This window comes from Protomyctophum bolini (assembly GCF_963924005.1).
Source record: "Protomyctophum bolini genome assembly, chromosome: 2".
NCBI classification, from domain to species: Eukaryota; Metazoa; Chordata; class Actinopteri; order Myctophiformes; family Myctophidae; genus Protomyctophum; species Protomyctophum bolini.
The window spans coordinates 42,791,568-42,819,436 of record NC_137863.1 but is presented as its reverse complement, the minus strand read 5'-3'; the positions used below and the strand labels follow the sequence as shown (position 1 = coordinate 42,819,436).

At 43.2% G+C, this 27,869-nt stretch overlaps 2 protein-coding genes across 2 annotated transcripts; both read left to right on the top strand.

Annotated features, from left to right (window-relative positions):
- Positions 1–46: 46 nt before the first annotated feature.
- ldlrad2 (low density lipoprotein receptor class A domain containing 2) lies at positions 47–14,087 on the top strand (the record flags this gene model as incomplete). The annotated part of the gene is made up of 6 exons (XM_080790957.1): positions 47–135; positions 1,693–1,745; positions 6,921–7,439; positions 8,032–8,181; positions 11,129–11,275; positions 13,852–14,087. The coding sequence occupies 6 exons, from the start codon at positions 47–49 to the stop codon at positions 14,085–14,087; spliced, it is 1,194 nt and encodes a 397-aa protein (XP_080647083.1).
- Positions 14,088–20,227: 6,140 nt separating this feature from the next.
- On the top strand, positions 20,228–24,309 carry LOC308334795 (translation machinery-associated protein 7-like). The gene is made up of 4 exons (XM_080791626.1): positions 20,228–20,363; positions 22,349–22,404; positions 23,101–23,188; positions 23,878–24,309. The coding sequence occupies exons 1-4, from the start codon at positions 20,348–20,350 to the stop codon at positions 23,913–23,915; spliced, it is 198 nt and encodes a 65-aa protein (XP_080647752.1). The 5' UTR covers positions 20,228–20,347; the 3' UTR covers positions 23,916–24,309.
- Positions 24,310–27,869: the final 3,560 nt, after the last annotated feature.

Sequence of the window (27,869 nt, the reverse complement as noted above, 5' to 3'; positions counted from 1 at the left end):
CTGGTGGTCACCGCTGGCCAAGATTCACGTTGGCCTTTTAGTACCGATGGCATCCGGCGAGTACACTTCAATCGGTCCAGAGACTACCTCCCCACGCGGTCCCAGGAATGGTTGGGTGATCCGCTCCCGGGAACGGTACGCACGCAGCATTCACACGACCACATCTGCCAAGTGGTCCCGAGTGCGCACCCGGGACCATAGTGTGAATCTGGCCTTAGTTGTAAAATCCCAGACTAACCAGTCTAATAAAGACCAAACCACACCACTGATTTGAGTATAGTTGCATGTAATTGCAACCAACCACAGTGCGGGGGGCCGCCGTATGCGCGAACTACGTGACCACCCCGGGAGTTCTATAGAGGAGGCAGTTCCAGATTGAGGGTTCTGGCCTACAAAACAATGACTATACAAAACAATGACTACAGAACAATGAGTGACTACAGAACAATGACTACAACATGACGTAACGATATCATCCGCTCCCGATTTAGTAACACAGACCAGGCTTTCCTCCGAGGTGGAAAAAAGCCTGGTGACACAAGGTTATTATTCGGAGGGAAATGAAAACGTCTGGGTTTACAGGGAGGTTCTATAAACTCTTTGACCTCTGACCTTATGAGGTGTCATTCAAAGGTCACTTTTGTTGCAAAGATATAATGCTGTATAAGGCATTTATTTATTTTACTGATCTGATCAATATTTCTGTTTTAGTGACCTGGTTTGTATATCCATTATGACACGAAAATTAACCGGAAAATGTCTCCCCTGATAACATGTAAGTATTTATCAGCCAAATACAAACACACACACACACACACACACACGCACACACACACACACACACACACACACACACTTATATATTATATATATATACATGCATACATATTGAGGTTTCCACTCAAGCAATCCACATTTTTTGCTTTGATTGATTTGCCTTAAGAAAGGACCAGCAACTTGTACCTTGTAATAACGGTATCTATCTATCTATCTATCTATCTATCTATCTATCTATCTATCTATCTATCTATCTATCTATCTATCTATCTATCTATCTATCTATCTATCTATCTATCTATCTATCTATCTATCTATCTATCTAGTTAGTTAGTTAGTTAGTTAGTTAGTTAGTTCAATAGATGGTCCATAAGGACCAGAGCTGAGCAGCATGTATTGTTTGATCCATTGCAAAGTTTAGTCCATTTGAGTTCTGCTGGGAAGTGGAGGGGGAGGAGCCGGAGGGGGGGGGGGGGGGGGGGGTTGTCATGGGAATAATCCTTGGACATGGAGAGAGAGAGAGAGAGAGAGAGAGAGAGAGAGAGAGAGAGGGGTTCACATGGACAAAAGCCAGCGTGTGTGATAGACAAACAGACCACAGTCTCTGCATGGTGCCTCTAGTATGAGATCTGGTCCACATTCATTCAGCAGGAGTTTCTAAACAACAGCTGTACTGCTGATCATGTTCTGATTCAGATGATGAGAGACAAACAGCAAATATGTTTGGTTTGGAACGGACTTTAAGTTTATTCATCTCACAGTCACACTCTTCTTCTTCTAACTTCTAAGTTGTAGTTGTTGTTTGTGAAAGAGAAGCATGTTCCATCACTGTTTCTTTAATAACGGCCAACAGCAGTTGGTGAAGGAGGAGTAATATTCTTTATATATTATGGAGAACATGATGTTTTTCTCCAGGCTGCTCCTCACCATTTGTTTAATGACGGCCAACAGCAGAGCTATCGAAACTGGTGAGTGAAGATTCCATTAATTGTTATGTATTTTTTTTTTTTTTTTTTATCTTTTTGTTTGACAATTTAAAGACAATACATTTCAAACCGCATCATCATATTCTGTGGTGGAATAAGTAGGCTACTCATTTGTGTACTTGTCTATAGTAAAAGTGTCAATATATACTGCATCAATATTGCAATATAGAAACACTTTGTTACAAGTAAAAGTCCGAAATTAAAAATGTACTTGAGTAAAAGTACAACCATATTGGCATCAAATTGTATTAGTTAGTTACCAATAGTAAAAGTAAGGCTATACTCAGTATGCAGAATGCCTTGTTTCAAGTTTTTCAAATGTATACAAATATTTTGAAAATGGCTACAGTATTTTCAAATGGCTGAAATGTATATAAGGCCTGAAGTGTTTAATTTTTTGTAATAATGTACAAAGTAACTAAATGTTTTCAAATTATTCATGCTTATATTTATTTAAAGTATTTTTAGTGAAGTAGACTTTGATGAGATCACAGTATAGCTGTTCCATAGCTGATTGTTCTTGGTGGGAAAAGTACTTGTAAGTAAAAGTATCAATACTGCAATGCAGAAATATAGCCTATATACTCGGATACAAGTCAAAGTCTGCATGGAATTCTAAATGTAGGACCCAAACGTATTGGTGTCTGCAGAATGTCACATTTCACACATGTTTTCAAATGTATATACCGGTAATTGGAAATCATTTATAAGATGCATGCTAATTTCAAATGGCCGAAATACATATAGGGCTGATAGTTATATTTGAAATCTATACAAAATAACTACCGGTATATGAAATAATTAAAGTTTATAATTATAAAATCCATAAAGTAACCATTAAAGTTTTCAAATGGCTGTGGTGGAGTAAAAGTCCAATATTTGCTTTAATTCTAACAAGTTATTGACTATTGTTTAATGTCCAACTGAGTAATGGGCCTATATAGTGGCACAATGTGTGACTTTGGAATAATGTATTAATATTTTTGTATATAGCCTCATGGATCATTGACGTAGTTAATCCAGTCTGACTTTTATACTTTAGTTATGCAAATGTGAAAATGGATCAAATACATCTTTGATAGTAGGCTATAGATCCGATCTCACCTTGTGTCTGTGTGAGCTATAGGCCTCATGTAGGCTTGCTTAGCTCATAAACCAATAGGGATAAAGCAGACGCAGCACTCCTAAATAAAAGATGCAAGACTATATGGCTCTGATGCAATTTCTCATGTTTTATTGCGAATGCCGGTGCGTTTCAGGCAACAGCCTTCTTCAGAGCAGATCAAAAAGATTTCCAATTCTTAAAGCTTTGAATGTTCTAGAGGAAGTGCGCACCTGCTTTTCTTTCTTTTGTCTTATATAATGGAATAATAGATTACATTAATATCAATTAGCAATCTTTTGATAATAATTAGACTATTTGGGATTTTCTTTCCCCCCTTCCTTGATAATGAGGGGGTTGGAGGAGGTCAGGGCAGAAGAGCCCGGTCGTTTCCCAGGGAGACGAAACTCATAAACTCCAGGGGTGGTCGTTAATCTGACCATTATGTTGGCCTGCAGCCCAGAGGGTCCGGGATGAAGGGGAGGGTCCGGGAGAGGAAGGGCAGAGGGAGTTCACACTCTCTATATGGATGAGTAATCAGCTACTTTTCAATGTTTTGTTGATGCCTCTACTTTTATTTGATAAAATAAAGTGTGTGTGTGTGTGTGTGTGTGTGTGTGTGTGTGTGTGTGTGTGTGTGTGTGTGTCAGTGTTGACTGTGAGAGAAATAAGCCAACCAACCTCCAAAAACAAGCCCAAAGCCAAATCTTAGCGACATAATGTGTGTGTGTGTGTGTGTACAGTGTGTGTCTGTGTGCGTGTGTGCGTGTGTGTGTGTGTGTGTGTGTGTGTGTGTGTGTGTGTGTGTGTGTGTGTGTGTGTGTGTGTGTGCGTGCACGTGCGTGCGTGCATGTGTAATTGTGTGTGAACTAAGTGCTATTAAATGCCTGGATGTCATATTCGAAGAAGGAAAAGGATATGCACATCCCACAGTTTTTAAATATACAGTGGTGGACCCAAAAAAATATCAAATGAAGAAAACAATATTGAATGTCCGCACACAATATAATTCTGCTGCCCGTCCTCTTTATTTCAACCTACAGTATAACAATAACGTTTCGCCCCTCTGGGCTTTCTCAAGATACATGGCTATTGCCTTGAAACCTTTAAATAAGTGGGAATCAAGTCAACTGCAGGTCTGGGTGTCGTCACTCAAGTTAATAAACCAATAGGCTGTATATGTGAAGATCCACTCCGGAACAAAAATACAAATAGGCCTACATTAATTATGGGGCCTGCATGCACTCACGAACAGTTAAAATACAATAAATATACACCAAAGAAAACATAATAAATAAACAAACATTTTGAGAGCCTGACGGTGCCCCTGCCACACGTCTCATATTTGCCATCGGCAATGAAAGGAGAAATTATAGGTCAAATGTCCGCCAAGACGCCAAATATGAGTAAATTAAAGTAATAACAGTAAAAACAGGCATTCTGATTGGCCAGTATAGGCATATATGAGATGATGCATGATGATGTACGATGATAAGAGTGCCCCTCACTTCACACGGGTGTGATTCTTTTCAAGGCCAAATGGACATCAGCATCAACCATGCATATAGGCTATATACTGCAGTATGTATCAATGGATGCCTTTCTGCCCTTATATTTAAAGGGGATAAATGATGATGTGCTTTTGTTTGGGAATGCCCTTCTCTGGGATTCCCATATAATTCCCTAAAAAAAGGAGGCGCTGCACCAACGTGTTATTTGGTCTCCCAGTCTCCCACCTGTTTGTTCTACAGTCTAGAACAGTCCCACCCGATTCCAGTGATGACGCGGAGGACTCGGTCCAGACGTCATTCTTTAATTTATTCTCTCTTGGTTTTTCTCCGTTTTCCGCAAAGGCATGGTCGTGATTTCTCTCCACCAGTTTTGCGATAGATATCTTTCCAAAAATAAATTGCATGTTCGTTGTGTAGTCTCCTATATCCCTCGTCCATCTGTCTCTTTCTTTTCTTCCTCCTCTTTCGCTTTATATTCCTCGAGTTCATGAATCACTTCTTGCCAGCTCTTTTCTTCTCTTGTATGTACAGTGTATCAGTTGTTTAGTTTCTTCTTGGATGCAAAGTGCCATCAGGTCAACCGTCAGATGAAGCCTGTGTTTAGGATCTCACACCATTTTCGACAAAACGCTTCATTATTTCACCCAATATCTGGAGCCTTCTGTATTCTCAACCCCCGTGGTATTCTTTAACAATATGGTTAAAATATACAATACAATAAATACACCAAAACATATACAATCCACATGTTACTGTATGCCTATACAAAATTAATACACAGAGCTAATAAATAAAGAGAGGGTGGGGAACAGAATTATATTATATCGTGTGCAAACATTCGATTTGATGTCATATTCGACCATATAATCCTAATATTGCCTGTCGTTTTGTTATTAAACCCCTCTGGGCGTCTCACATTTTGTATTGAAATGTACATTTTGGTAATGTGTTTGAGACAGACAGACAGACAGACAGACAGAGTTGTGCATTTTCACGAACCACATTTTTATTTACGTAAATAGATACATTGATTGATTGATTGATTGATTGATTGATTGATTGATTGATTGATTGATTAGGCCAAAAACAGACTGCTGTCTAACATAGTTGTTTTCTATATGCATTTATGAGAAGTGTTCAGACCACAACTGATATTACAATCGTTTTATGACATCGTTTTCTATGCATTTCGGCGGTTTGGGGGGATTCTTTTGCGGACCCCTTAACATTTTTGGTGGACTTGTATTCTTCCAGCTCACCCTATAGTGGGGCAGGTTAGAACTGCCCCTGATTATAGCAGTGAACATAGGCCTATTGTTAGGATCTGTCTCTCCACAGACCATGTCAGACCTGGCCACTCCCACTTTCCCTTCCACTCACACAGTCAGTTCACTCACCTGTCTCCAACCCCCTCGTCATCCCACCTGTGAACACTTTGTCAATCAGCCTGCCCCTTATATAATTGCACTCACACTTTGTCAGTTCATACATTGTTGTTATGTTGTCTACCCTGGAGCTCTTGCCTGTGTCTCTGTTCCTCTGGACCCTGCCTTGAATACCTCTGGTAACTTGCACAAACCTTTTTGCATTTTGGGATTACTTATCCTCTGCCCGTTTTTGTTGCCTTGCTTTTGTTCTGCATTTAACTAATAAATGAGTGTTTGAACACTACATGGCTTTTGTCCATGTCACGACTTACTGTTTGTAAGTCGTGACTCTGCATTTTGGGTTCAACACATTTTGACACGGTAACACCTATACTTAAAACCTTATGCACATACTGGTGAATTTTAAACCTTATTGTTTCAGCATTTAAAACTTTGTTGTATCATTAAAACCTTTTTGTTTCATCATGTAAACCTTATTGTTTCATCATAAACCGTGTGTGTGTGTGTGTGTGTGTGTGTGTGTGTGTGTGTGTGTGTGTGTGTGTGTGTGTGTGTGTGTGTGTGTGTGTGTGTGTGTGTGTGGGTGTGGGTGTGTGTGTGTGTGTGTGTGTGTGTGTTGTTTCATTATTTAAAACCTGTTTCAGACAGTGTACTATAGATTTCTGTGGCCAGGCGGTGCATGCTGCATGTATTTAACTGAACATGTATTTATTCCTGTGTTAACAGTCTATTTATTCCAGTAAACGTGATAGATGTAAAACATGGTGGATTCATTTAACAGTGATTTATCCATGCGTCAACAACAGTAAACGTGGTGGATTCATTTAACAGTGATTTATCCATGCGTCAACAACAGTAAACGTGGTGGATTCATTTAACAGTGATTTATCCATGCGTCAACAACAGTAAACGTGGTGGATTCATTTAACAGTGATTTATCCATGCGTCAACAACAGTAAACGTGGTGGATTCATTTAACAGTGATTTATCCATGCGTCAACAACAGTAAACGTGGTGGATTCATTTAACAGTGATTTATCCATGCGTCAACAACAGTAAACGTGGTGGATTCATTTAACAGTGATTTATCCATGCGTCAACAACAGTAAACGTGGTGGATTCATTTAACAGTGATTTATCCATGCGTCAACAACAGTAAACGTGGTGGACTTCTGCGGCCAGACGGTGCGGGGCGACGGCATGGTGGTCAACTCGCACACCGAGTCCCGGAAGTACTACTTCGTCACCATGGCCACGGACTGCCACCTGACCATGCAGGCGGCGTCCCCCCGGGACAAGGTCCAGTTCCACTTCCGCTTCTTCCTGGTGTACAGCCTGCTGCGGGTGGCGCCGGCGCCCCTGAGCCCCGCCCCCGCCGCCGCCGCCCCCCCTCTCCTCCCGCCGCTCCAACAAGCGGAGGAGACCACGTCCACGGCCAACCACGAGGAGCCTGGGACGGGCGGCCAGGGGGCGGCGGACCCCTGCCACGCCGGCTCCTACGTCCAGTTCTACGACGGGCGGGACCGCAGCGCCCCGCCCGTGGGACCGCCGCTGTGCGGGAAGAGCCCCCCGCGGCCCGTCCTGTCCACGGGGAACCACCTGACCCTCCGGCTGGTCACCCGCGGCACCCAGCCCCGGGTGGACTTCGTCGGGGACTTCACCTCCTTTAGGCTGGGTGAGGACTATAGGAACATACATCTATCTATACCGACCTATACCAACCTATACCTATACCTGCCGGTCTCTGTCTCAGTGCAGGCACACTCTAGCATCACGAAAAGCCGCGAACTGTCTGTCTGTCTGTCTGTCTGTCTGTCTGTCTGTCTGTCTGTCTGTCTGTCTGTCTGCCTGCCTGCCTGCCTGCCTGCCTGCCTGCCTGCCTGCCTCCATACTTATATGATCTGCATAGTACATACATGATGCATCTAATTTATTAAACTCTTTTACTGCCAGAGTAAATATACTGTAATTCTAATCTGGTTCATCCGTCCACACTCAGGTTTCAACCTGTTGCAGTGAAAAAGGAGAACCCTATTTCACCCCTTCACCTCTAATCCAGATTAACACCTCTACATTAAAACCATTCTAATCCAGATTAAACCATTCTAATCCATATTAATACCTCTACTTTAAAACCATTCTAATCCAGATTAAACCATTCTATAATCCAGATTAATACCTCTACATTAAAACCATTCTATAATCCAGATTAATATACCTCTACTTTAAATCCATTCTAATCCAGATTAAATGTGTCCACACTGCAGGTTTCAACCAGTCAGAGTGCAGAGGAGAACCCTACTTCACGTGTCGGAACGGGAAGTGCATTCCTCTCAGTCTGGTGTGTGACGACAAGGACATCGACAACTGTGGAGACGGCAGTGACCTGGAAGAGAATCTGACGACAGGGTGTAGAGGTCTGTCTGTCTGTCTGTCTGTCTGTCTGTCTGGTCAGACTGATCTGCAGATCTACAAGCTGAAAACATGTCAAATCAATCAATCAATCAATATTTTGTTTGTATAGCACATTTCATACAGCAAGTGCAACCCAATGTGCTTCACAGATTATAAAATAGAGGAAACATTTAAAGAAACAAAAGGAAGAAAGAAAGGAAAGGAAAAAAACATTTGACATTACAAATAAATGTGAACAGGGATTAAATGATATGACCTATAGTTAAAAGCAATGCTAAAAAGGTATATATGTCTTAAGATTTATTAAAAAAAATGTCTGTGGATTCAGAGAGCCGCAGGTTTACAGGCAGGCTTGTTCCACGTTATATAAAGGCTGCTTCTCTGTGCCTTTTTAGTTTTAGGTCTATTCAGGAATTTCTAAAAGATAGGCAGTTCCAGAGGATCTGAGAGCTCCTCCAGGCACATACTCAGGGAGCATTTCAGACAAACAGGCAGGTGTGTTTCCATGAATAGATTTATTAAAACCAGCAGAAGGAAGGACCTTAGAATCTATTCTGGAACAAACAGACAACCAGTGAAATGAACCATTTAAAATGGGTGTGATGTCATGTGCTCTCCGTCTGGTCTTGGTCAGTATGTGTGCTGCTGCATTCTGGACTAGTTATAGCCTTTTTTGGGGACACAAGATAGGAGAGCATTGCAATAACCCATTCTGACCCGAGATCAGATTCTAAAAATGTCTATTACATCCTGACAGGGTTCCCGCCCCAAAATGGGATAATCTAACCTGCTAGTAATAAATGTGTGCATTAGCCTTTCTGTGTCAGCCTGTGAGCTAAACCCACGGACTCTGACAATATTCCTTAAATGATAAAAGGACACTTTAGTAATGTTACTGATATGGGCCTTGAAGTTTAGATTGGAGTCAAATATGACACCAAGGTTTGGAGATGTGTTACCTTTGACGCTGTAGTGTGATCAGTAAGTAGTAGTAGTAAGTAGCCTTTGCCGAGCCATGCATGAGGCCCATAATGCAGGAGCCTATCTCCTGTTTCTGTAGCGTGAGGCAGCTTGATGTACAAGTACACCCCCTTGGACATGACGCTAGTATGTCGCAGGGACTTACTCCCAATCCAACCCTTGAGCTGAGTGTCAAGCAGGGAGGCACTGGGTCACATTTTTACAGTCGTTGGTATGACCCGGCCGGGGATCGAACCCCGACCTCCCAGTCTCAGGGCGGACACTCTAACCACAAGGCCACTGAGCTGGATTGAACATTGTTTTACACCACAGCCTGTAGTTACTAGCGACTGTCCAATCCAATCCAATCACTTTATTTATATAGCACGTTTCAAAACTCAAGAGTTTACAAAGTGCTGTACAGGAGAAAATAAAAACAAATGCACTACAGCTACCACACAGAAAAACAACAGCGAGAAAACAAAGTACAAACAGTGAAAACAAATGAGACAATATACATTATATACAACATATACAAGGACCGAAGGAACTCAAGCGGGGTTAAAAGCCAAGGTAAAGAGGTGGGTCTTTAGGCGAGATTTAAAAGTCTCAATGGAGGGGGCCGATTTGACGTGGGAGGGGAGTGCGTTCCAAAGTTTAGGGGCTACAACGGAAAAGGCTCGGTCGCCTCTGGACTTCAAGCGGGTCTTCTTTGTGACCCTGAGGTTTAGCTGGCCCTCAGACCGCAGTGACCTAGTAGGAGTATAAACCTCAATAAGTTCAGACAGATAAAGAGGAGCCAGACCATTTATAGATTTAAAGACAAATAGAAGAATTTTAAAATCCACTCTGAAGCGGACAGGGAGCCAATGAAGGGAGGCCAAGACAGGTGTGATATGCTCACGTCTGCGAGTCCCTGTGAGCAGACGAGCGGCTGAGTTTTGGACTAGCTGGAGTCGAGCAAGGGAGGCTTGGTTTAAACCAGCGTACAAGGCATTACAGTAATCCAACCGCGTAGATATAAAGGCATGTATAACCCGCTCAAAATCACTAAAAGATAGCACAGACTTGATTTTGGCCAGCAGCCTCAGATGATAGAAACTAGAGCTAACTACCGCATTGACTTGTTTGTCAAGTTTAAGGGCATTGTCTAGTTTGACGCCAAGGTTTGAAACCACAGGTTTCACATATGGCTGCAGGGAACCTAGGTCAGTGGGAACGATCCCAGGACAGGTCCAAACACTATAACCTCTGTTTTGCTTTCGTTGACACTTAGAAAATTAAGAGCCATCCATGCCTTGATGTCACTTAGACAGTCAAGCAGAGGTGTCAGGGAGCCGTTATTTTCCTTTTTAAGGGGCATGTATATTTGCGAATCATCCGCATAAAGGTGATACGAAATGCCATGTTTCTTAAAAATAAGGCCAATGGGAAGTAAATATAAAGAGAATAGAATTGTCCCAAGGATCGAGCCCTGGGGGACTCCAGAGGACAGGGGGGTGGAGGACGATACGAAGTCACCAAATTTAACTGTGTAGGAATGTACTGTAGCCTACGTGACATTTTAGAGGTTATTTACCAAATAACAGATGAGGTTTAGGCAGTCCCTAGCTGCTTGACTTTTCAACATGACAAATGCATATTTGCTTCTCATATGACAAATACAACACCATATCATTGCTTCTCATATCAACACTGTATGAATATAATTTCTTTTTTTAATTGAAGCTCAAATTGAGGTGAGGGACGATGTTAGGAGCTCAATACAAAATCAGCGTGACCTCGCTGTAACTATATTGGCGCTCCCGACATAAGCGAAGGGAACCAGAGTTGGCACAAAATTGGCCAACAACTACTTCCGGTTCACCGGGGTGAATCACGGGGTCTTCACGGAGTCAATGGTGGCATCAAACAACGTGTCATTAAAATAAATATGATAATATATTCATTCTAAATATAATAACATGTCATTTTGCCTCCTCCTTCCAGCAGATGAGGTGGTCGTACCGTCTCAGCCGCCGACGCCAATACTGACCCCGCCCCCTACTTCTGTGGACACGCCCACTGGCCTGCCGCCTCCCGCAGACAAGAACTGTGGGATACCGAATGGTGCGCCGAGTCATGAGTCAGTCTCTGGTGAGTAACTGTGGGGATAGGGCATTCACCAATAGTGATGAGTCAGTCTCTGGTGAGTAACTGTGGGGATAGGGCATTCACCAATAGTGATGAGTCAGTCTCTGGTGAGTAACTGTGGGGATAGGGCATTCACCAATAGTGATGAGTCAGTCTCTGGTGAGTAACTGTGGGGATAGGGCATTCACCAATAGTGATTTTTGGTAGTCGACTCACATATCATTATTATATAATTATTAGCCTAGTCTAGTACTCGATTGTTCGCTGGTTACGTAATTTATTTTTCACTCAATAAAAACGAGCAATTCTCGGCCTCTCATTGAAACTAATAAGGGTAATAATAATCAGAATACTCATAATAATAAACTTTATTTATAAAGCTCTTTTCAAGGTGCCGTGTCATTAGTCAGAAGGTTCATTGTTTCGAAATTACTATCCCTATCTCTAACCCTAAAGCTAACCGCAAGCACGGGAGCAAACCTAAACCTAACCGCAAGCACGGGAGCAGTGCATGTTCAGACTAACGGGACTTCGGATCTATGGGTAGTTCCCCTTTTCAAAGGTGATTTGAAAGTTGACACTGAATTAGCTATAGCCTTAAAGCCAAAGGTAGGTCATTCCAGAGCCTGGGTGCCGGGGCAGCAAAAGCCCGGCCGTTGCCCAGGCGAATCGAGGGAACTTCCAAGAGAGCCAGACCTGAGGATCTAAGGGTGCGTATATACTATACTGGCCTGTATGGTTCCAGGCATATCCAAGATATAGCTGGGAGCCAGGCCTCTCAGGGCTTTAAAAGTAATCAATAAGAGTATAGTGACATACGATTGGCTCGGCATACCGTGGCTGTTTACCTGATTGGACTATAGACACCCAAACATACGCGTCTAGAGGTGGCAAGAAAGCGCCTATAGAGCAGGCGTCTCTTCCTAGTTTTTAAACAGCTGACCGACCGCGACCCGTAAATAAGCTTTTCATCCACAGCAACACCGGGATAACATTGTTACTTCATAGAACCATATTATAGGCTACATAAATATTGCGGTATACGTAAATATCTTTCCAACTAATTTATATGCCATGAGTAAAACCTGAGAGTATAGTCTGTATCCATTTAGGACCTGTTGAAACAAACTTTATACTTCACCTCTTTTTAATCACTTGAGAATAGCAGATCTACAAGCTCACAGCACGACACGTTGTGAGCTTGTAGATGTGCACTTGTCGGTGTAGATGGTAAAAGTACAGTGCGACTCTCGGTGACTGTTTTCAGCCCAGAACTCTGAACCTGTAAAAACTCACTCAAGATTCCATTTGGGAGAGAGGATGATAAATCAGGTTGTTTTGTTGTGTCGGTCACTTGTATTAGCGAGACAAATGAACTAAAGTAGCATTCAGATGCAAAGTGTGGTCTATGACGGCCGGGGGGGGGGGCGTATAAAGGTACACGCCCCCCGTCGTTGTTAATGCCATCTAAATAGTCGTTGTAAACCAATAAACTCTGATGGATTCTCTTGGCCTGAGAATGAAGCCTTTTGAGGTCCTGCTCTTCCAGCGAGAGGCAAATAGAAACGCTCTGAGACAGACTCGCAGCCTTTGATTGCTTTTTTTCTTCTTCTTCTTCTTCTTCTCTCTGTGCAAAGTCTCTGTGTGACAAAAAAAACACACCACTACAGCTATTCAATAATATAGCTAGTGTTTTGGGGTCTATTGTTTTTTTTTTAAAACAAAACAATAGCTGCTATTGTTGTATATTGCTATACATTACTCAACTGGGAGGTGTGTGTGTGTGTGTGTGTGTGTGTGTGTGTGTGTGTGTGTGTGTGTGTGTGTGTGTGTGTGCGTGTGTGCGTGTGTGCGTGTGTGCGTGTGTGCGTGCGTGCGTGCGTGCGTGCGTGTGTGCGCGCGTGCGTGCGTGTGCAAATGCGTAGACAGACATTATGTGTAATGAGGTTGTAATGTAACGGCAACCATTCACACAATGCCTTCATTGGGGCCTTCATTGTAAATAATAAATGATGCATTTATTTATATATCGCCTTTTTATCCGCAGCGCTTTATATAGATTACATTGTGATTCAACCATTCACTTGATTTATGAAGAAGAAAGAAAAAAAAATCCATGTTGTTGTTGCTTGTTTCCATAGTAACCATCATATTGTTGTTGTTTCCAGAGTAACCATCATATTGTTGTTGTTTCCAGAGTAACCATCATATTGTTGTTGTTTCCAGAGTAACCATCATATTGTTGTTGTTTCCAGAGTAACCATCATATTGTTGTTGTTTCCATAGTAACCATCATATTGCTGTTGTTTACATAGTAACCATCATATTGTTGTTGTTTCCATAGTAACCATCATATTGTTGTTGTTTACATAGTAACCATCATATTGTTGTTGTTTCCATAGTAACCATCATATTGTTGTTGTTTACATAGTAACCATCATATTGTTGTTGTTTCCATAGTAACCATCATATTGTTGTTGTTTACATAGTAACCATCATATTGCTGTTGTTTCCAGAGTAACCATCATATTGTTGTTGTTTCCATAGTAACCATCATATTGTTGTTGTTATGTCCATAGTAACCATCCTCTACACAGCGCTAGGCGTGCTAGCGACCGCGGTGTGTCTGTGCTGGTGCTTCGTTTCTCCTGGCTGGCTCCTGTGGCGTCTCGCCGCCTGTCGCTTCCTGCCCTGCTGCAACGCGCCCTGCGCCTCCTGCCAGATGTGTGCCCGCGGCAAGGAGCGCCGCAACCCCGCCAAGGTCAGCCCGCACACGACAGCCACCGCCGCCAACGCTAACTCTGTCGCCGTGTAGATGAGCGTTGAAAACGTTGGAAACTTATTGGAGGCGCGGCGGACAAAACCAAAGGATCTCGTGTTTGACAAAGTGTTTTAACCAACGTAACTCTGAACTATGGGACGACCCAACTGGACTATGGGACAACACCACCGTAACTCTGAACTATGGGCTGACCCAAATGAACTATGGGACAACACCACCGTAACTCTGAACTATGGGCTGACCCAAATGAACTATGGGACAACCCACCGTATCTCTGAACTATGGGCTGACCCAAATGAACTATGGGACAAACCACCGTAACTCTGAACTATGGGACGACCCAACGTAACCTTTGAACTATGGGGATGACCAAACGTATAACCTTTGAACTATGGGACGACCAAAACGTGACCTTTGGCCAAACCTTTGGCCAATACGTACAGCAGGATTGGTTGTCCGCTGCCGTAGAGCCCTGGGGCCTTCACCATAGTTATCAGCCCTAGGACTTGTATCAGTTTCACAAGGGTCAAATGAGCCCTCAACGGCTTCTGCCATACATAAGAGGGGTTGACCCTTGCATCCAGCAGCCCAACCCAGTAGTTTGTGCCACTTTGAGTGGCACTGTGCGGGTGAACATGGCCCAAACCCTAACCGGCCACGGTCTAAAACTTTACTTTATCTGCAAAAAAAGGTTGTTTGCGGTTGGCACAAAAACAGGCTCTAGTTGATTATGACAACGCAGTATTTCTGGCAGAAGCCGTTGAAGGCTGATTTCACCCTTCTGCGTATCAGTTATCATACTCTGGGTCCTCGCACAGGGTGCGCCAACATACTGCCTGTGGAAGTAGGTCTGGCCTACATACTGCCTGTATGGAAGTAGGTCTGGCCTACATACTGCCTGTATGGAAGTAGGTCTATAACTACATACTGCCTGTATGGAAGTAGGTCTCGTGTAGCAAAACAATGGGTGTTTATTGTTTAATTACAACATTTCAAGTTGCAGGTTTATATTTTAGAAGTGTGTTTTGTTTAAAGTAAATGCTATATCTTCTGTAAATGTGTGTGGTCACTTTCAGAGCGTATCAGTATACTCATTTATTTGACCAACAGCATATCATGTGATCACCTGTAACCAGGAAGTAAATTCAGTTTAGCCAAAGCCAGACCACAGAGAGGAAACATTGAAGCGAAATGGACATGGTGGCCGAAAGTGCTATTGCAGCTTCGAGCGGCACTATGCATGGCACTATATGGGCCATACGTGAACCAGTGGCGGAAGGTTCCTATAACGACAGTGGGTGCCTACCTTAGAGTAGCCTATATATTTTAAGGTGCCCACCCACCCCGCAACTTATTATTATTGGCTTATTATTTTGCCAGTGGGTGCTTCTGCTCCTGAGCACCCACGGAGTGACGCCACTGACGTGAACCCACGCTATGCTCCATACATGAACGCTATTTTCCATAATTGAACGCGTGCTATATGCTATGAACGGCCCAGCGCGTTCACGTATGGCCCAATACCAATCCCAGAATACACTCTGTTCCAACCCGGAAGAACACCTCATGCACTGGGTGAGCAACTCAATACAAGTGGATGAGAGGAGAAGTCTGGTGAGGTCTCTATTATAGGCTACATATAACCAGTGATGGGCAAGCTACTTGGAAAATGTAGTAAGCTACACTACCAGTTACTCTCTATTAAATATAGCTCAACTACAACAAAGCTATCCCCAGATAATTATAGCAAGCTACACTATAAGCTACATGGCAAAAGTAGCTAGCTACATGGACACTACTTTTTTTTAAATATTTTTTATCAACTTCATGATCAAGTTTCCACCGAACAAATAGCCTAATAGGCAGGAAAAAATGCTGAGTTTGGTTGTTTATTAAAAAACAAACAAGCCCTCTGTCTGGCTTTTGGTGTCAACTTTTTCACATTTACTTGTATTAATGTACCTTGCGGTGTGGCTGATTCATGTGTTCAGTGTTGGGAAAGTTCTTTTTTTTATTAACTATAGTTCAGTTCACAGTAAAAAAAAATTAAAGGAACTAATTCAGTTCATAATTCAACATTTTGAACTAAAGTTCATGGTTCCAAAAAATGAATGATTTTAGTTATTTTTTGTTCTTTTTTTTAATTATTATTATTGCCACAGCCTAGCCATTTGCGCACCAGCTGAGAGACAGGGATTTAGACTAGAGAATGCGGGTGGTCTGTTTGTTTGTGTCAGACTCTTCTTATCTAAACCAACCAATCATGGATTTCTTTCCAGGGATTTTTTCCCCCCACAAAACTTTATTTAACAGTAAATTTGTAACTTTGTAGCTTTTGTTGAAAGCTACGTCACTACTTGGGTCTAAAAATAGCTACACTACAAAAAACGCTACTTGGTTCAAAAGGAGTGAAGCTACCATCAAGCTACTGATAAATGTAGTAAGCTATGTAGCTTCGCTACTTGTAGCTAGCTACTGCCCAACACTGCATATAACTCATATGGGCTGTATTTTGCGTGTCTTAAGTACCAGGTCTTATTCCCTAACTTGAGTAAACTAAAGACCTGGAGGCGTGATCAATGCTCTTTTTGGCCACTCAGAATAGCCAAATGGCATTGATCACGCCTCCAGGTCTTAGTCAAATCAAAACAAATCATGACAATGAACACAATGTTTTGGGCCGATCAAATAATTTATAAGAAGAAAAACAAAACAAATTGTGTTGTCTCCTGCCTTTATTTTCTTCTTCCAATGATTTGATCGGCCCAAAATATTTGTCACGATCCGAGTTGGCTTTGTCCGCGGCGTAACCGTCTTTAAATAAATACTTTAAGAAAAGCCTACGGGAAAAATGCATTGCGATTCATTTCCTGGGCCACTCGTCGTTCTGAAAGGGGGAGGGACTGCGACGCTCTATTGTGTGTCGGACTGTTAGTACATTGGACCAAAGATATGCACCGAAAGTAGTTAAGAAACTTTGTCGCAAAAGATTGTAAATATCTAAGACCACACATAAAAAAACCTTTACCTGTACGTTTGCGGTAAAAGCGCTCAAACTTGTCTCTCTTTTCCTGCATTGATCTCCTTACACTCTCTTCTTCCCTTTCTTAGTTTTTCTTGGGAAAAATCACACGATGGGAACTATGCACAAAAACTAATTTCACCCACTTTTTTACCTGTAAAACTGTAATATGACAATAAAGATGATTCTGACACACACACACCTGTGAAACATGAATATAGGAGTGCAATTCACATTTGCACATTTGGCACGGCTGCTAAAGATGCCTACATACAGATGTGCCATTCCAACTCGCATTCCTATAATCTTTTCATGAAGGTTTTTATTTCTGAAAACACATGTTTTCCCTGCAGGTTTTATTCACTGATTGGGCTGTTTTGCTACTGAAAAGAAGTGTCCACCAGGCACCAGAGGAATTCTATCTGTTCGGGGTATATGAATAGAATTAACATACAACACCTTGGCAAATGCCCCCCTTTCTCACTGACGTTCTGTTTCTGACAATAAATGCACTGAGACAATCTACTGAATGTGTGTAGTTCTCAAACGGCAGATCTGTAGGCCTACTGTATTCACATTTGACATTGCTGCTGATACACTGGTATATGCACATTGTGACGCTGCAAGCTATACCTTTATTTCTATCCACTACTTTTTTTTTACTACTTTTTATCTATTATCTGGCAGTCTAAAATGTTCTGTTTTTTGCACTGACGTAAACTAAATTGAAACTTAACTATTATGACATTGATAACTAAAACTATAGGACTAAATATAGCATATTGACAATTTAAATTGAAACAAAGAAAAGCTAGACTACAATGTTAGGGAGGGACTAGTGGAGAAGTGATCCAGTAGATCCGAAAGGAAGTCATTTCATGTTTGGTTGCTCTCTGACAATAGCAGATCTACAAGCTCACCACGTGGAGCTTGTATAGCTGCTATTTTGGGCAACTAAATGTAAAATATGCCATTACGACCATCGATAATTTTAGTTAAGCAAATCAACTGTAGATTTATTTACTTGCTTAATGGTCTTCGTCTTCTTACTGGATTATCATTGCACACAACGAATGCCGATGCTGTCTGTCTTCTGCCCAATGCTGCACCCCCAGGTCCACCCCCAGGTCCACCCAAACGCTCTCTCCACAGATCTTCTGCTCCACTTGGCCCCATGCAGGTCCACCCAAAACGCTTTCTCCACAGATCTTCTGCTCCACTTGGCCCCATGCAGGTCCACCCAAACTCTTTCTCCACAGATCTTCTGCTCCACTTGGCCCCATGCAGGTCCACCCAAACGCTTTCTCCACAGATCTTCTGCTCCACTTGGCCCCATGCAGGTCCACCCAAACGCTTTCTCCACAGATCTTCTGCTCCACTTGGCCCCATGCAGGTCCACCCAAACGCTTTCTCCACAGATCTTCTGCTCCACTTGGCCCCTGCATGCAGGTACACCCACACTCTTTCTCCACAGATCTTCTGCTCCACTTGGCCCCATGCAGGTCCACCCAAACTCTTTCTCCACAGATCTTCTGCTCCACTTGGCCCCATGCAGGTCCACCCAAACGCTTTCTCCACAGATCTTCTGCTCCACTTGGCCCCATGCAGGTCCACCCAAACTCTTTCTCCACAGATCTTCTGCTCCACTTGGCCCCATGCAGGTCCACCCAAACTATTTCTCCACAGATCTTCTGCTCCACTTGGCCCCTGCATGCAGGTACACCCACACTCTTTCTCCACAGATCTTTTGCTCCACTTGGCCCCATGCAGGTGTGACAGGTGCTATAGAAAGGGGTCTTATTGATTGTTATGGTTTCTTTTGTATTATTATTATTGCATAATGCATCTCTTACCTGTATGTTTTCTTTTAACTCAGTAATGTCAATCTACTTTTATTGTTCGTTGCTGTTTTATTTGTATTGTGCATTACTTCTGCTCACGCCAAAGACACTTTCCCCTCCCCTATAATGAACTTGACCTATAGCTGTGCCTCCGCCAACCAGACTGTGAGGTGACGTCATGAGGAGCCAATGGGTGAGCGCGGGTGGAATAGCAGTTCCAAGTGTATATAGGCCTATACTGGAGTTACATTTGTGCAGTCTCAGCATTACAAGTCAATAAAGGATTTTACTGTGTAGGCATTTCTGTCATTTTAGTCTATACCTGGTCCAAACACTGCAGGGACAATGATATGTCTACAATGCACACATAAAGAGGCACTAAGTAAATGGAATGAATAAAATGTAATTTTGTCCAATCTGTATATGTTAATACAATACAACTTATCAATTATTATTTTTTGATTTACAATCGGGGTGGTTGTATTTAGTCTTTAGTCATTGCTTTTCTATTGAGACATTTAGATTGTGTCAAAGGTCATGTCTCACCTAGACACATTTTTGACCTGATGGTCAAACAACTCCCCTGAGCAAGCAAGCAGGCTCCATTAGCTCAATGGTAAAAATGTCAGCCCAGAAACTGGATTCAAATCTGGGGTAGAAGTGGAATATGATATTACATGGTTTAGCTTTAAGCCTATAGCCTACATACTTTTCTTATTGTAAATTGAATAGGAAATACTTTAAAATTGTCATGTAAATATCATTTTTGAACATTCCCATATCTGCAAAAAATCAGACCCGTCTGAAGTGAGTGGTGCTGTAGTGGTGCTGCACAGTGTACCTCATCCCTGGCCTAGTTGTGTGTGTGTGTGTGTGTGTGTGTGTGTGTGTGTGTGTGTGTGTGTGTGTGTGTGTGTGTGTGTGTGTGCACCGTGCGTGCGTGCGTGTGACCAAGGGACCCAGGGAATTCATTTATTCGGTTTAATGTGCAGTTCTACCATTTTCCCAGCGTCAGGATTGAGGAATAAAGATTATTATAACGATTATTAATAATTAACGATTATCAAAGACGTCCATGTCTTATTATTATTATTATTATTATTATTATTATTATTATTATTATTATTATTATTATTATTATGTTTAGTCGTTTAGTGTGAAAAGAGCTCAAAACGTGTTGGCTTTTCATGTTTTTTGTTTTTAAGACAAATGTTAGCTCGGATTTATTTTGTGCTTGTCACCTCTCACCTTTATTCTGAAAATCCACGCTACCGGAAGTTAGTTGAGTTACTTTCTCTTCTCCTAACTGCATCCAGGTCAACTGTCTCAGTGTCTCAACGGTTTCCACGCAGCTGTAGACATTCTGACGAGCATTGAATCCTCCGTTTATAATAATTAAATTAATACATACTTATTAGTTACTAATCAACATGTCTGGAAGAGACGGTGAGTTTAATGTTTAATTCATTCATTCCTCAATCCTCTCAACTGATTTTCATACAGAGTCACGTGTTGATTAACGGTCCAGAATGCTAGAATGTGTTGCTAACACGTTAGCATTCCGTTTATGTCACTATTGTATTAATTCATGTTTTCATGTTAATGATGTCACGTGATGTGTGTTTATTTCATGATGTTAGGTACTCTGTGTCTGTATGGACATGAATTCCTGTGTGTTGACACGTACATCATTATATATATGGCGGCTAATGTAATGTATTCATGTTAATGAGGTGATGTGTGTAGACCACTCTGTAGGCCAGTGTGGTTCTCAAACCTTTTCATATCAAGGACCCCAAAATGTACACCCATTAGCCGGCGGACCCCCATTTGAAAAGATATGCCAGCCAGGGACCCCCATAAGAGAAGATTTTTATAGCTCTATGCCGTTGCATTTAGTCACATTCGCATGAATTCGCATAGTCACATTTAATGCAACGGCAGCAAGAGCAGCTAGCTCTAGCAGTGATCAACGATTTTCATTCCAAGGATCCCAGTTTGACATGCCGTAGGCTATGGACCCCCATTTAATTGCATTTCTATCGCTGGGACCCCAATTCATATTGTAAAATAAATGATATTTTAACTCTTGAGAGTGTACAAATGGAACCGAATCATTTGGGGCTCTCTGCTTTGACTACAAACTGTTTCAGATGGGGTCCTTGCTTCATCATGGTACAGTTTCAGATGGGGTGTGCCTGCATCATAGTACAGTTTCAGATGGGGGTCCCTGCATCATAGTACAGTTTCAGATGGGGTCCCTGCATCATAGTACAGTTTCAGATGGGGGGTCCCTGCATCATAGTACAGTTTCAGATGGGGTCCTTGCTTCGTCATGGTACAGTTTCCGATGGGGGTTCCTGCGTCATAGTACAGTTTCAGATGGGGCTGCATCATTGTACAGTTTCACATGGGGATTCCTGCATCACAGTACCGTTTCAGATGGGGGTCCCTACCGTCCCTGCATCACAGTACAGTTTCAGATGGGGGTCCCTGCATCATAGTACAGTTTCAGATGGGGGGTCCCTGCATCATAGTACAGTTTCAAATAATAAATATAAATGTGGGGGTCCTTGAAAAAGGTTTGAGACCCACTGGTCTAGAATAGAACCAGACACCCCACAATAATCATATTTGAACTGTGGACCACTCAAATTAATCATAATTTGGAGCTGATAGGTTTCAAGTTGGGAGGGCAGTAGGCCATTTGTGTGCATGGTGCAAATTGGCAGCTCGATAGAGTGCATTTCTAGATTGATCTGGGGACACCCCAAAATGAATCTTATTTGAACTAGGGACACCGCAAAATTAATCATATTTGAACTGGGCACACCCCGAAATTAATCATTTTTGAACTGGGGACCACCCAAAATAATCATATTGAAGCTGGGAACCACCCAAAATCATATTGGAGCTGGGGAGTGGGGACCACCCAAAATAATCATGTGAACTGGGGACCAACCCACCCTGACAAGCATTTGGAATTGCAGGAGTTGAGGCATTACATATTAGTTTCACTCGGTTCCACCCACGGATAAATATTGTGCAAATAGCAGATCTGCAAGCTCATCTACATGCGTTGTGAGCTTGTAGATCGGCTATTTTCACGATCTTTCTTATATTTGCCTATTTGGCCGATGTTTGACCATGATCTTTATAGTATAGTTTGACGATTAGTTTTGACGCAGTATGGTCTTTCTTGTCTTTGTCTTTTTAAAGTATTAACCCATTAAGACCTTAAACGCATCTGTGTCACCTTATATTCGCTTTTAGCCATTCTTTTGAACTTTAGCTATTGAAAAATATCAGATCTTCAAGCTCATAGTGCGGCGCCAAGCTATAAGCTATATTAATCATATTAGTATGAATAGTAAATAATATTATTATGAAATTGAATATGAAATAATAATATTATGAATGTTTTTCTCCAGGAGGTAAAAAGAAGCCCCTGAAGGCTCCCAAGAAGGGAGTGAAGGATGTGGACGATGTAAGATTATATTATTTTGTCACTTTTATGTGGGGGTCAGAAGGGTCTGATTGGGGGAAGACTGGTCTATTTTCTTTTTTTCAGTCAGTCAGAAAATGATTTTTACAATCTGGTCTTTAACCAGAGCTACTTAGTGCTTATAGTTGGTTAATTATATTTTCCGATGAAGACTCATCCATTTGGTTACACTCTTCGGAGCTACACGAAAACACAAACGGTGAACATCATGACGTCACCCCCCAGTCCCCACTCCCCACCCCCACAAATAATGTCTCTGTCCTTTTTCAGTGCCAGTACTTAGTTTAGACTAGTCATTGGTTAGACCAGTCATTAGTCCTACAACCTATCTCAAACCCTCACCCTAACACTAACCTGCCACGGGGCAGCACACCTAACCTTAACCCTCTCCCAACTCTCACCAACCTTAATCCGGTCGTTTTAACGCACCCCTCACCAACCTTAATCCGGTCGTTTTAACTCACCCCGCACCAACCTTAATCCGGTCGTTTTAACGCACCCCTCACCAACCTTGCGTCTAACCAATGACTAGTCTAAACTAAGTATGCACCCCGGGTTACCAGGTTCCTCTTTTTTCCGAATCCCCCAAAAAATCTGTTCAGTCGGATAACTCTCAAATAGACGAACTGTGAACTGTGAATATTATATTTGTGTGTGTGTGTGTGCGTGCGTGTGCAGGACGACGCAGCGTTCAAGCAGAAGCAGAAAGAAGACCAGAAAGCCATGGAAGCGATGAAGACCAAAGCAGCAGGAAAAGGACCTCTCAGTGAGTCTGACCTATTAGTGAATAGTGACCCCTGACCTCTCAGTGAGTCGGCTCGAGTTACTAAAAAAAGGCGAGCACAAAAAAAAGGACATTGCTGACATCGTTCACACAACACAGACACGAAAAGGTTTTCCGAAATAGGAACGTGTTCAGGTATTGTTTTAAAAGATTCCAGGCACTCGAGTCCATACGGAGCCGCGGTGCTGCCGAGCAGAAGGCCCGGTCGGTTCCCCCATGCTGCGTAGATTGGTATTCGGAACATCGAGTCGGAATTTACTTGCAGGTCTGAGGGTGGAGACCAGTTGTGGGGAAAATACTCAATTGTATTGATGGGTCAACAGAGCAAGATCTTAAACTGAGAAGACGTCTCTCTCTCTGCCGCTCTGTCCTCTGATCAGCGCGTCATCGAGGCATTCTGAAGATTGTTTCCCCAAAATGGCAGCTGTAGAACATTTGAGTTGATGAATCTCAAATGTGTCTCCCCTCAAAAACACAAACAAAAGTTTGTGTCAACAGTTTTGCAAATACATAACATATGGTGTCGACACTTTAACATCTAGGTTGAGTAGCCCAGACTTTCTCCAATCTCTACACAGCGTTGTGACCTTGTTCTCTCTTTTCTCTTCAAGTTATAAACATAACTTTGTTCTCTCTCCTCTTCTCTTTATTTTATTCTTTTTCACATCCAGCGTCGGGTGGAATCAAGAAATCGGGCGGCAAGAAATGAGGATGGACATGATGCTCGCTTTGCTCCAGAGTTCCTTTAGCCCCTGTCTTTCTGCCCATGTGATGCCAACATGATGCCCACCTTAGGCCCACGTATCTTATCTCTGAAGTAGAGGGGCTGTTTTTGTTCAGTGTTAACTCTGTGAGTCTTAAACTCCTCGAGAAATCACAGAAAAAACGATATCTGAAGTATGGATCCATGTTCAGGTTGTCGTGTATTTATGATGAACAACATTGATCTGTGTCAACATATATACATGTAAACATACAATCCTGTTCATATCTATTTAAGGGGGTCCAGAAAGGGAGCCAACCACCAGGGTGTTGTTGTTCAAATTTAGTTTTTGTTCTTGTAAAGCAGAAAAAGTATCAATAAAGTTTGTTTTCCTTTTGTACTTGGCATTGTTACTTTTTTTGAATTTGCCTATTTATTTAAGTCATTACTTGCCAAAACAAGTGTGGGTAAATGAATTCTGAGCCGCTCACTGCTTCTCTGTAGCGGGATTGAAAGTACGAAGGTACTGTCTGGAGAAACCGGTTTTTAATTACAGGTCGCAGGCGACGTTTCAGTGTCAATATGTCAAAACTATATGTCAATATGTATTATGTCTTCACTGGTTAGTCACTGCAACAGTGAGGTCTAGCTAAGCCAACACCAACTCGGGAGTCCTGGATAGCTGCCCGGCCTCCACACTATCCAACATCAGGTTCTTGAGCTCTGCAGTGTTCTTAGCTAAGCTGTCGCGCCGCACTGCGTCTTATGTAGGTGGTGCACTTTCCCCGCCCTGGGTTGGCTCCCAATGCCTCCCATAGTCAATTTACTCGGGCTACTTAATTGTGTTACTGGGTTAATTACTGACGCAGTGCCCTGTAGCCTTCTCTCTCTGACTTTGTCTGTGACCCCCATAGAGGTCCACATTTCCGATGCGGTCCGTCCATGCCATTGGGTCATGCTGAATAGAATAGGCTTCAACGTCTCTTTGTCTTCACTGGGTCATTCTTACTGAATGGAAGAATGTGATGCGTGAACTGTGAATATTATATTTATGCGTGTGTGTGTGTGTGTGTGTGTGTGTGTGTGCGTGCGTGCGTCTTACTGAATGGAAGAGACCAGGGTTTCTCAAAGTGGGTGCCTTGACACAAGTCCAGCTATTTGATGAATTTAAGTTATTTATTTCAACACATCCATATTAGGTATTTAATTGAATGTTATTTATTTCAACACTAGGTTAGGTATTAGGTTCTAAAGCTATACTTGTCTGAACCACAGGAGGGCGCCATTGTATTGTATTTGACTTAAAAGCCAATGGCGTGTTACTTTAGCCTCCAGAGGTTGATGATTAATGGCTATATGCAAGGCTAGTGTGTTGCAGTTGATTCCTTAATATTATTATTGAATATCTGGTGTGTTGATTACAACATGGTCTTACTGATGATGAAGAAAGCAATGTTTCTGTTGAAATAAATACATAGGCATACATAGATTAATTAATCCACTACCAAACTACTTTCATTCATTGAATTTGTTATTTTTTAAATTTAAGTAACTTTTAAAATTAATGGATGTGAAGTCAAAACTAATAGTTGTATTAATGAATTTATTAATATTAATATATATAATATATTCCATTAAAAATATTTCTCATTAAAATATATTGAAGTACAGCCATGCATGGCAACTAGACGTACATAATATTTCGTCTTAAAATAGCCCAGAGCTATTACTGGATTAGAACACCCAGTTCATCTGTTCCCCACTCTGATTGGCCCTACAGCTCCAGGATAATCCCTCCAATCACGTTGCAGTCACACGCAGATTAGTGGTTAGCCATGGGCCTTATTCTGTCAATGAATGCCCCTGGTGTGTGATTTATTTTTTATTTTATTTTTCTTTGCATAAAAAGGAACAAAAACACCCGCACACTGTCTTCAAATGCAGTGAAAAAACTGTAATAGGGAAACCGCAACGTTTCGGCCTTCATCAGGCTATTCTTTGCTTAGTGTATATCTTTGAATGTTCTGATGAATTGAAAGGAGGACCATGATGTAAACAAGTCTTAGTGCTTTTTCTGGTTTTATCCTCGTAGCAGATTTTGTATTGACCTGTACCCATTCTACAAATATGCTGTTCATATTTGGTACATATATTTTCCAGCCATTGTTATTGAATTGCTCACTCAGATCAGCCAACACAGGAGGGAGGGCAGAATCCGTTTTACCGGCCCGGCAGGCCGGCCGGTAAACAGGGCCGGCCGGTCCTTAAAAGGGCCGGCCGGTCCTTAAAAGGGCCGTCCGGTAAAAAGGGCCGGTAAAAAGGGCCGGTAAAAAGGGCCGGTAAAAAGGGCCGGCCGGTCCTTAAAAGGGCCGGCCGGTCCTTAAAAGGGCCGGCCGGTCCTTAAAAGGGCCGGCCGGTCCTTAAAAGGGCCGGCCGGTCTTAAAAGGGCCGGCCGGTCTTAAAAGGGCCGGCCGGTCCTTAAAAGGGCCGGCCGGTTGTAAAAAGGGCCGGCCGGTCGTTTTAAGGGTCGGCCGGCCGGATTTTTTTTTTTTTTTTTTTTTTCCAAGTTAATTTTTTTTTTTTGGTAACTCTGTCATTTCTCAACCGTTTTGGATGGGGGTGGTCTCATTTGAATCGTGCCGCCCCCCCGGGGGCATCCTTGGGGGTCTCAAAGTTGGGGGACCCCCCGGGACCCCCAGGGACCCCCAAATGGTAACTCTGTCATTTCTCAACCGTTTTGGATGGGGGTGGTCTCATTTGAATCGTGCCGCCCCCCCGGGGGCATCCTTGGGGGTCTCAAAGTTGGGGGACCCCCCGGGACCCCCAGGGACCCCCAAATGGTAACTCTGTCATTTCTCAACCGTTTTGGATGGGGGTGGTCTCATTTGAATCGTGCCGCCCCCCCGGGGGCATCCTTGGGGGTCTCAAAGTTGGGGGACCCCCCGGGACCCCCAGGGACCCCCAAATGGTAACTCTGTCATTTCTCAACCGTTTTGGATGGGGGTGGTCTCATTTGAATCGTGCCGCCCCCCCGGGGGCATCCTTGGGGGTCTCAAAGTTGGGGGACCCCCAAATGGTAACTCTGTCATTTCTCAACCGTTTTGGATGGGGGTGGTCTCATTTGAATCGTGCCGCCCCCCCGGGGGCATCCTTGGGGGTCTCAAAGTTGGGGGACCCCCCGGGACCCCCCGGGACCCCCAGGGACCCCCAAATGGTAACTGTCATTTCTCAACCGTTTTGGATGGGGGTGGTCTCATTTGAATCGTGCCGCCCCCCCGGGGGCATCCTTGGGGGTCTCAAAGTTGGGGGACCCCCAAATGGTAACTCTGTCATTTCTCAACCGTTTTGGATGGGGGTGGTCTCATTTGAATCGTGCCGCCCCCCCGGGGGCATCCTTCGGGGTCTCAAAGTTGGGGGACCCCCCGGGACCCCCAGGGACCCCCAAATGGTAACTCTGTCATTTCTCAACCGTTTTGGATGGGGGTGGTCTCATTTGAATCGTGCCGCCCCCCCGGGGGCGTCCTTGGGGGTCTCAAAGTTGGGGGACCCCCCGGGACCCCCCGGGACCCCCAGGGACCCCCAAATGGTAACTCTGTCATTTCTCAACCGTTTTGGATGGGGGTGGTCTCATTTGAATCGTGCCGCCCCCCCGGGGGCATCCTTGGGGGTCTCAAAGTTGGGGGACCCCCAAATGGTAACTCTGTCATTTCTCAACCGTTTTGGATGGGGGTGGTCTCATTTGAATCGTGTCGCGTCCCCGGGGGAGTCTTTGGGGGTCTCAAGGTTGGGGGGCCCCCAGGGACCCCCAGGGACCCCCAAATGGTAACTGTCATTTCTCTACCGTTTTGGACGGGGGTGGTCTCATTTGAATCGTCTCGCCCCCCCGGGGGCGTCTTTGGGGGTCTCAAGGTCTCAGGGACCCCCAAATTGTAACTCTGTCATTTATCTACTTTTTTGGAC

Bases quoted from the DNA above. Each gene is read 5' to 3' on its own strand.
- LOC308334795 (XM_080791626.1), top strand. The intron at 22,405-23,100 runs GTAAGATTATAT...GTGCGTGTGCAG, and splicing joins GAGTGAAGGATGTGGACGAT to GACGACGCAGCGTTCAAGCA. The intron at 23,189-23,877 runs GTGAGTCTGACC...TTTCACATCCAG, and splicing joins AGCAGGAAAAGGACCTCTCA to CGTCGGGTGGAATCAAGAAA.